General features: G+C 40.3%; 1 protein-coding gene across 1 annotated transcript in view; it reads right to left on the bottom strand.

Moving 5' to 3' along the window:
- Positions 1-429: 429 nt before the first annotated feature.
- LOC107289636 (butyrophilin subfamily 2 member A2-like) overlaps positions 430-10,354 on the bottom strand; it is a 12,616-nt gene continuing 2,691 nt past the window's right edge. Inside the window, exons 3-7 of the mRNA XM_029284578.1 lie at positions 8,451-8,726; positions 7,047-7,151; positions 4,906-4,926; positions 2,775-2,807; positions 430-992 (exon numbers count right to left, since the gene is read on the bottom strand). Of these exons, the coding sequence (XP_029140411.1) occupies positions 478-992; positions 2,775-2,807; positions 4,906-4,926; positions 7,047-7,151; positions 8,451-8,726 (950 nt within the window). The 3' untranslated portion in view covers positions 430-477. The remainder of the gene's footprint in view (positions 993-2,774; positions 2,808-4,905; positions 4,927-7,046; positions 7,152-8,450; positions 8,727-10,354) is intronic.

Here is a 10,354-nt window from a genome sequence, read left to right as displayed (position 1 = left end):
TCAATCTCATATAGGCTAAAAAAAATTTTTTAATAATGTAATCCCTGACTGCCAAATCAGTTGCTCCCCCCTCACTTAATACACCTATAACACACATGTATCACCTTAGTCTATCACTCCAAGGTTGTTTCTCCATTCCTGATCTGCTTCCAAGATTCAGGGGGTCAAAAGTAGAGGAAACAGCTTGAGATAAATCAGCAGGAGGTAAGTAAGATATAGAAAAGGCTGTCCCCCAACTTTTCCTTGCTTGAGGTGAGTGATATCCTCCCGCTTAGTCAAGACCCCACATGTTTCTCCTTCTCCATGATTGTAAAGCTGCAGTAAGGAGAAGTGATCCATATATGACGATTTACAGCCCTTGCATGATATGGAAAATGAACTGCCTGTCTCTGGCTAGTGCTAGGGCCAGCCACAGAATGTGAAGGATAAGTGTAGGGCGTTTAATTTTCTGACTGAACCTCCCTTAAAGGAAAGTCATCAAGGACACATTCTAAGCCAGCACCCTACCCCTACGTAAAAGAAGGGGAAGACCGCTTCCCCATTGAATGGGGCTGAGAAGAAGGTGAATATATGTGTTTGGTGAGTGACGTCATGAAAGGCAACTAGTTGCATCTCATAATCCAAGTAAACCCCCAGTTTCCTGGGCTTCTTCTTCAGAATCAGGGGGATCTTGGGTAGAGTGAGAGCTTTGTATTGGATCCGATCCTTTCCCACTGCCCAGATTCCTTCTTCTGGGACAAGGACGAGCTTTCCCTTCCTCTTCATGGAATTTCTCGCCACCCCCAAGGCCCAGTACCCATCCTCTCCAACTTCTACTTCCCAATAATGCTTTCCGGAGGAAAACCCCTCCCTTCCCAGGACGCAGCGATCCATATTAAATCTTTTAGGACTGTACGGTAGGCTCTGCCACATGAATCCCTGTATGACAGTTCTTTGATCTGCAGACAGGATCAGGTCGTGGTTGGCTGTTTCTGGATCCAGAACTATGTTTGCTGAGAGGAAAAGGAGAAGTGGGAAAAGAGAAAGAAAGGAAAGAGGAAAAGGTTAACCTAAAAGAAAATGCTGCAGTTGCCCCCATTCTTAATTATAACGAGGAAGAGAAATTGATCAGCACATAGATCTTATTTTGAAACAACTTTTAGTGCTTATCCCAGTAAGCGAACCTTTTAGAGACCGAGTGCCCAAACTGCAACCCAAAACCCACTTATGTAGTGTCGGGTGCCGGGTGGGTGTGGCCAATTGGGTGGGTGTGGCCAATTGGGTGAGCATGGCCCATTGGGTGGGCATGGCTGCGGTGGTAACGGCAGACTGTGTGGGACTAAAAAGTTCAATCAATCAATTCCAACTTTGCAAGATCTTTTTTTTCCTCGCAAGAAGTTGAAATTGATTGATTGATTGAACCTTTTTTTTTTTTTTGCACACGGCAACGGAGGCCTAAAGCGAAAAGGTTTTATAAAACCCAGCTGGGGCGACGGTGCGTGTGCTCACAGAGAGGGCTCTGCGTGCCACACGTGCCATAGGTTCGCCACCACGGGCTTATCCCATTAAAAGACCCATTTCCAAGGCTGTACCAAGTCTCCCTAGATCTATTTAGATGAATAGCACGGCATAGTATGAATGACACTTCCCTGGACTAAATTGTGCAGCAAAACAAGGAGGTAGTATCTTCATGCCTAAACACAATAGGCTTCTATTATTTCATTTGAAATAAAATATACAATATATTTGCTATCTAAGTATATACTAAGTAGGTAAGTATGTCGTATTTTATACTTACCATCTAATTTTTTGGAAGTTTTTTATTGCACTTTTAACTGTATGTCGATGAAGATTCTCAGACATCCAGGTAGAATTGTCTGGCAGTTGAGTCATGGAAGCAACACGACTCAACAAGAAGGAAAAAAAAAAAAAAGAGTCCAGTTGCCATATCTCAATTTCCAGACAATTCTACCTGGATGACCGAGAACCTTCACTAACATATTGCCACACACTTTGGGAAAGAAACCTTGAGGTAGTGCGGGAATACTCCTAAGACTTTTAGGAGTATTGCAATGACTCTCTGCCTATTCAGATTCTCCTAACCAATTTGTTCAGGGTGAAGATGCTGCTTGGATGCGCAGTGAAACATCTCAGAGAGAGAGAGAGATCTGAGAGAGAGAGAGAGAGAGAGAGAGAGAGAGAGAGAGAGAGAGAGAGAGAGAGAGAGAGAGAGAGAGAGAGAGTCCAGTTGCCATGACTCAACTTCCAAACTTTAGTATGTTTTCATATTATTTTATGATGTGCTTATAAACTCCCCAAAGTCACCTAGGTGAGCTGAAGATGTAAACATTGGATAAATAAATAAAATGAATAAAAAAGTTTTAAAAAATGCAGCTACCTGTTAAGCTCAGAGCTTAAAATTAGCTATTTGCACAATTCATGAAGAGGTCTTTACACAGGGATGATAGGGCTTCTATGGAAGTCCCTTGTGTAAGTCCCTGCTTAAAAAAAAAAAAAGAAATTTCCCTATGGAATTTCTGTAAAGAATTATATCAAAATCTCCACTAATGTGTATTGTGTTTGTCACCGAAAAATGCAACTGGGCTTATAGTACTTGATTCCTTTACATGTAAATGCCAGAACTCAACACACGACAACACTTTTGAATTAAAAAAAAAATATTCCTTGGAGTAAAAACCTCATTAAAACTTGATGTAAAAATTCAGTTTCAGAGATTAGCACAATAATGATGGAATTTACATTTTGGAGTGATAACAAACAGGACAACCACCAACCTTTTTCTATTGGCATCACCATGTTCCTCCAATCTAAGAACAAGAATAAAGATTAAAATAAATCAAAGGAACAGTTTAATATTGAAAAAATAATTTAAAAAACAGCTGTTCAAAGTCACTACAAAGTGGTTTTCTTTCTGCATCATTAGAACATAGCAGGCCCAGGTGCCTTTAAGTTTTAGGGCCTCCTCGATCCAATGTTTTTCTATACAAATTTAAATCATCATCACCATTGTCATCGTCGTCGTCATCTTTTGGTTCTGAATGAAGTTGCCCCCCAAAAACGATCTGGGGGTTCTCCTGAACTCACAGCTTCTGTTAGAAAAGGAGATGGCAGCAGTGGCCAAGAGGGCTTTTGCAAACTTCATTTTATGAATCGTGCATCGCTTCCTAGACTTGGAGGCACTGCTCACATCACTCATGTCTTGATCATCTCCCAAGTGGATTACTGAAATTAAGTGGGGCTGCTTTGAAAGATCATCTAAAAGCTGCAACTAGTCCAGAATGTGCCAATATGAGCAGTTATGGGTGTACCTCAATACATGCATGTTATGCCCTGTTTTCTCTACAAGTTCCACTGGCTCCCAATGTGCTTACAAAATGGAATTCAAGATGTGGTTGAATGTTTTCCAAGGAAAAAAATTAAGACAGTCCAGTTGCCTTTTAGAAAAAGCACTTTTGGGACAACCGTGACCCGGAGAATTGAGAATCTCCACAGAAACGTGGTTGTCACCTATAAAGCCTGGATTATTTATAGGACCTCCATGTCAATGCTGCTAACATTGGATGTTCTTGCTTTGACAAAATATGAAGAGGCAGCCACTCTCTGTATAAGCTGTGTGGTATTTTTAGAGTTAAATTAGATGATGTTGGGAGGGGAGGAGAAAGAATGTGTGTGGGGATTAGTTAAGATAAGAAACCATGGAAGGGAAACTTTGCCCTTCAAACTGATTGGAGAAGTGAATTATGACTGCTAATTAGAGGAGGGAATTATGCTTGAATATTAGGGGAGGGGAATTCAGATCTTGGCATCCATCATGCTGTGCCGACACTTTGTTTCACGATTAAAGACTTTTTAGGATAAACAATGCCTGAAAGTTCTTTGAAGTGTTTCGTTAGTCGGAACCTTGACACTCAAGTTGTTTCTCTCAGGTCCTACAGGAGAGATACTGTCCCGGTCCCCACAATTAAAGAATGCCATTTTAAGGAAGTATGTCATTTCTGATGTAGTACCTTCCCTCTGGAACACCCTATCTCCCAAGATTAAATTAATGCCAACTCTATCAGCCTTTCAGAAAGCTCCAGGGCTTGGAAGATGGGAAACTACATGTGATATCATTGTTCTTGATGGAGCATTCATTGCATTTCTTTTGGGTAACCATTATAAATTTTATGCTTCTGCTGTTGCTGGGTTTTTTTTCCTGTTTTTTAATGTGTTAGATGCACCTAAGTCATATTTGGGCTATGGGTAGCCATATAGATTAGTTTAATAATGATTATTTATATTTAATAATTATCTACTATAATTTATCAAGGGAAGTTGAGAAATTGTCCGGGGAAAGAAGAACAGAGTTTTACTGCCTATAATATTTCTATTTCAGTGTCCACTTAAAAAAATTGTGAAGGATTTTGAAAATCTTTTGAAGTATAGTGTTACATTTTTTTAAAAAATTCACCTAAAGGAGTGATCAATAATAAAATTACATGCTTTGCTCATTGAAATTTAATCCCTTCAGATAACAGGATTAGAATTTTTTTACGACTCTTATTTGAAACCATGGAAAAGGCTGAATGTCACACCATAATGATTGAGATAATTGGGCTTGCTTGTTGGTAATTTTCTGAAGTGCACACTTTGTTCCTATCAGCAGATATTTTGCTACAGACTTTTATTTGTCCCGTTCTGTTTTGTTACACAGAGTGACAATTTAACAAAAATGTAATTAAATTGATATTCTTCCTTTTCCATGAAAGAGCCGCAACTCAACACCGAATCACCTATAATACCCATATTATACATTAAGGAATGCTTAATCTCACTGGAGTTGATGTGTTGATAACTTCTGTATTAGATTGTGGCCCAAATGTTTTTCTCAAAAAACAGAAGAAGAAGAAAAAGAAAATTACTTACTCAGTTCAGTGACCAGCTTTCCTAGAATACAAGAAAACAAAAATAACTTATTACTGTACTGCTTACTGATGCAGAAAACATAAATGTGTGACTTTAACTCCTCCCCTCAGGACCTCATTATAGGGCATTGCATGCCAAAACAACTACCTTAGACACAAAGACAATTTTCCCCCCATGGGATCACTCTGCTAAACGCCTAATTCCCACAGTACTGTCTTATGCCTAAGGATATTTACCCATGTTATCCTTCTCATCTTGCCTATTACCTTCTCCTATTGGTATCTTATGATTTATCACTTTGTTGTTTGTATTTTATGATTTATTATTGTATTTTATGATTTATGATTTATCACTTTCTTGTTTGTTATGTACACTAAGAGCTTATACGCTGGAAACAAATTCTTTGTGTGTCCAATCACACACAAGAATATCCTATCCTATCCTATCCTAGCCTAGCCTAGCCTAGCCTAGCCTATTCTTTGCCATTATTATTTATAAATAAAGCCAACTGGTATTCCCTAAATCTTTGTAGAAATAATAAGGAACAAAATAGCAGCTAAACATAATCATCATTCAATATATAACATAATAGAAAACTAATCAAGAGCCAGCAAAGAACTTTTTCATTCATGTTACACTGTTGATGGATTGATCTTTTGAGTTATTCCTTTAAACCAGTGGCTTTTAAAATATGGTCCGAGAATCCCCTTTGATAATTATTGAAGATATTTGCAGAATTTTAAAACAATGTTTGCTTTTTATTACAAAATATGTTCTTATTTTAAGAAAAATTTATTAAATTTAAAAGATAAATGGTTAAAATACAAAATTACAACAAAAAAAGAAAAATTAGGGGGCAATAGAGAATGTTTAGTATAGGTTTTTCATGAAAGATATTTATGTTAGTATGTTGGGTTTGATATTCCTTTTACTTCATTTAATAAATAAATATTCTACAAAGATATACATTTAAATTTTTAATATAGTAAATATTGATAAATATAACCTATATAAACAAAGCTCTTTTGGAGTCCTCCATAATCTTTAAAAGTTCAAAAAGATTCTTTGAGCAAAACGTTTAAGAAGCAGTGGTTCAAACCGTGGGTGGACTGGATGACCTATCTGCCACTAGATGGCAACAAAAAAGGTTTTCTTTTGCAACTGTTGGCTGCCATCTAGCGGCCAACTATTTTATGCAGCTGAGATAAAGTTGTTGAGGAATTGAAATTTAATTAAGGGTTAACTGTGAAGATCCCTGTGGGAGTTGTAAACTATCCTAAGAACATAACTGAGGAGAGGAAGTAAAGAACAAGAACCTTGGTGTGTGCTGAGGCCATTTTGCAATGGCTCCCTTAATATCATTAATATAACGGTTAATATCATCCTGCTTTTGTTTTGCTTTGTATTAAGTGCTGTATGCCACCCAGTGTCACTTTCATGTAAGAGGGGTGACTACATAAATATGATAAATACATAAATAAAATTGCCTGCTAGGCAGGCTACAGGAGTACCAAAGCTGAGTCTTTTCCATTACATTTTTGGTTCTACACATTCAGCCTAAAATGGGCGAATCAATTTCAAGACTAGAAGGACCAGTTAACCAACCTGTTGAGAAACAGTAGCTATAGAAGCCAAAATTCAGTTAACCTTGCAGCCAAAAGTGGAGCGAGGACTGGGTGAAGGAGGGAGCGACAGATTGAAGGGGAACCAGGAACCAGAAGAACTACGAGACTGCCAGCATAGGACACATCATTTCAGGCCATCTCCCTAAATATGCCTTCTGGAGCAGAGCACCTACACCAGGGGTGGCTGGCTCAGGAATTCTGGGAGGTGAAGTCCACGAGTCATAAAAGAGCCAAGGTTGCCTACCCCTGCCCTACACCATCCTTAGTGGCAGATGAATGCTAAGGTTCAAGCAAAGACATAAAAAGAGTAATGTGCCATGTTTGCACTGAGGCAAGAAGATTAGTGGATTTACTCTTAGAAGGCCAGGAAGTCAAAAGAGAAATGTAGTGTTCCAATCTATTAAGAAACCCTCATTCCAACCAAACACAATTACTGTAACCGCAGGGCTAACTGACAATTAACTGTGCAATAGCCCTACTTTTATGCGGTAAAAGGACAGTTTCCTATGTACTCACTGTATTTGTTCAGTAGGTAAAAAATAAATATAGCGAATCCAACCACAGCCATTAGGGAAAAACATAGAGCTACTATCCAGGATGATATTTTGGGGAAGAGGTGATCTGGAAAAAATGAAAGAAATAGAGATGAATCCATTTTAAAGCATCCTTGAAATATTTGGAAATGCTCTGCTTTTGTCTTTCCTATCCCTTCTGCTATGATTCACGTTTCAGGAACATACGCCTTAACCTGTACCATACACCCCATAATCTAAACCAAGGCTTTTCAACCAGTAGTACGGGTACCACCTGTGGTACATTGGCACCTGGCAGGTGGTACACGACCATCCTAGAAAAGTGGTAGCGGGGGAGGGGAATGAGCTGAACCAGTGGCAGCACCGCACAAGCCTGAGCGAGAGATGGCTGGAGCTGCAGGGCTGTCAGGGCTCAGCGGAAGCGCCAGGATCAGCGCTTCTTCGGGACTGTCAGGGCTCAGTGGAAGCACCAGGATCAATGCCACTTTCCAGCTGATCGGCGCTTCTTCGGGGCTGTCAGGGCTCAGTGGAAGCACCAGGATCAGCACCAGGCTCCAACTGGAGTTCTGCACTGATCCTGGCACTTCTGCTGAGTCCTGAAGAAGCACCAATCAGCTGGAATGTTGCAGCATCTCCAGGGTCTTGTGATTTACATTCAGATGCTTGGCAACTAATTCATATTAATGAGGGTCACAGTGTCCCAGGGTCACCAAAACCTGCTGCAACCATCCAGCAGACGGGGGGAATAAAAACCAAACACCCCCCACCCCACCCCCGCTACCAATCCTCAACAGAAATGCTCACAACAATGAAAACCTCGGACAGGAGGAAGAACGCTGGCTGGCGGGCAGGCAGGTGTCTTGCTCAGCTGTGGCTTGGGGGGCACTTTTTTCAGTGCCATTGTAACTTCAAACAGTCACTAAGCGAACTGTTGTAAGTTGAGGACTACCTGTACTTCATCACTTTTTTCCTTTCCTTTTTTTTTTTGGTCAAGTTTTTGACCCCTTGCTAGGCGACTGGTGGTACTCGGATGTTGCCATATCCTAAAAGTGGTACCATGGGTGAAAAGGTTGAAAAGCCCTGATCCAAACTATGCCCACTGATTCAGATAAATACATGTTCCTTAAATCTTCCCCAATGTTTTTCTTCTCAAGATTAAAAAAAAAAAGAAAAAGAAAAGAATGCAAAGAAATGTGCTACATGCACTCATTTAAGATTTTCTTCTTGGAAGGATGTCTTTTATAACTCTTCATTGACTCTGAGTTTGCCCTAAACAAGACATGGGCACCACCTGCAAATCTGTCCAATTTTGAATCTCAGACCCGTACGACTGCAAAGCCCGATCTCTAAAACAGAGACCGGCTATTAACGGTTTTTGTTTACTCACTTGTTATGTGGATGGTTGATTCTTTTTCCAGGTCGAGGAGGCTGTTTCTGATGACACAGGTCAAGTTTGAACTTCCTTTTAGAACGATGTCGGCTTGTACATCAAATGTCCCATCTTTTCTTTGTGAATCTTTTTTTGCCAATGAAGACAGAAGCCTCCCGTTGAGCTCTCTCCACAGGACCTCTGGCTTTGGATACCAGCCACCGGAACGACAAACCACTCGGATCCCTCCGTCCTGATAACCTTCAATGGAAAGGAGAGGACCAGGCCCTAATGCTAGATGTGGGACAAATATGCACATTTTAAGCGTTTTCAGGCTGTTCCAAAGATGGGCATCCTGCAGACCCAGGGAAATCTGCAACCCTAAAACCCCTAAGTCAGTGTTTCTCAACCTTGACAATTTTAAGGCATGTGGACTTCAACTCCCAGAATTCCACAGCCAGAAATGCTGGCTGTGGAATTCTGGGAGTTGAAGTCCACATGCCTTAAAATTGTCAAGGTTGAGAAATACTGCCCTAAGTTGACATTCTGGCTTCAATTGCTGGAAAAAAACTCTGGAATGCCTTCCTGCCATTGTGAGATGAAAACACACACAAATCCTATAACATAAGCAATAAAATAAGATTTTTTTTGTTTTAAAGAATTCTTCAAAAAAGGAGGGAAGAAACTTGAGAGAACTTAAAACCTCGTTTGTATCCATGTGATGAGGTGTTATTCACTTTGAGTTATTGTCCCATTTATTCTATCCTTCAGCCCCAGCCCAAATATTAAATCAGGTTCTTGGCTCCCAGAAGTTACCCTCTTCTAGTCTGTTCAAAGAGTTATGGAATCAGTTCAAAGAAAATAGCAGCAAGGTTTCCAGCACTGAGGGATAAAAAAATATTTGTGTTTTTTTAAATACTGTAGGATCAGAAGATTGTCCAGTCTAATCTTCATCCTGTAATTGTTTAGATTTTTTTAATCATCACCCCCATCTCCCTCCTCATCCCCAATCCATGTATAAAATCTATATTCTGCAATAGAAAGTTGACATACTGCATAACAAGTGTCTATGGGTGTCAGATGAGGCATAAAGGGAAACCATACACTAGAACGATTATTCTGGGGAACTTTTTATGTCTGGATTATGATGAGTATTGATAGCTTCCCAATTTGTCTGCCTCTGTTTTTTTTACCTCTTAAGGCAAAGAAGGGTGATTTTTCCTCCTCCTCCTGTCAAAACGATCCTACCCTTTCCTTCCAACATAAGATGAATGGTGGATTGAATCAGTTCCAGACACTGCTATGATAAGAACATGAAATGAAACCTTCCAGGTCTGGTAAAACTTCCAGCAGTAGCATTTCAGATATTTCTAGTAAGCCTACAAATAGAGCATGCAATCAACAGTACAGTCTGTCTCAATTCTTCTCATCATTCACTGTTAGAAGCATATTGCACCTGAATATGGATGTTTCAGTCAGGTATCACAGGTGTACACATGCATACCTTTAAAGGACCAGATTCCAGGCTTTGAATGGGGATAAATATTCAGGACGGCACTTACAGTAATTGAAGAAGCTCAAGGAGTGATAAGGGTAGTAGTTATTACCAAAAGTAGCTGCCTGGATTTACTTTATAGCAGGCGGAGGAAACCTCAACCCTCAACAATGAAGCTGTAGGAGATGACCAGGCTGAGCGAGAGGGAGGGGTCAAATGTGTCAAATGTGTGGACCACAGTATCATGCTGCGGCGTTTGGGTGGGTTGGGAGTGGGAGGCACGGTTATGCGGTGGTTCTCCTCCTTCCTCACCGATCGTACGCAGTCTGTATTGGCAGGGGGACAGAGGTCGACCCCAAGGCCCCTAACTTGTGGGGTGCCTCAAGGGTCGGTCCTCTCTCCACTCCTGTTCAATATTTATGTGAAG

This window comes from Protobothrops mucrosquamatus, unplaced genomic scaffold (assembly GCF_001527695.2).
Source record: "Protobothrops mucrosquamatus isolate PMUCROS unplaced genomic scaffold, P.Mucros_1.0 scaffold738, whole genome shotgun sequence".
Classification (NCBI taxonomy): domain Eukaryota; kingdom Metazoa; phylum Chordata; class Lepidosauria; order Squamata; family Viperidae; genus Protobothrops; species Protobothrops mucrosquamatus.
This window is presented reverse-complemented; position numbering and strand designations above follow the sequence as displayed.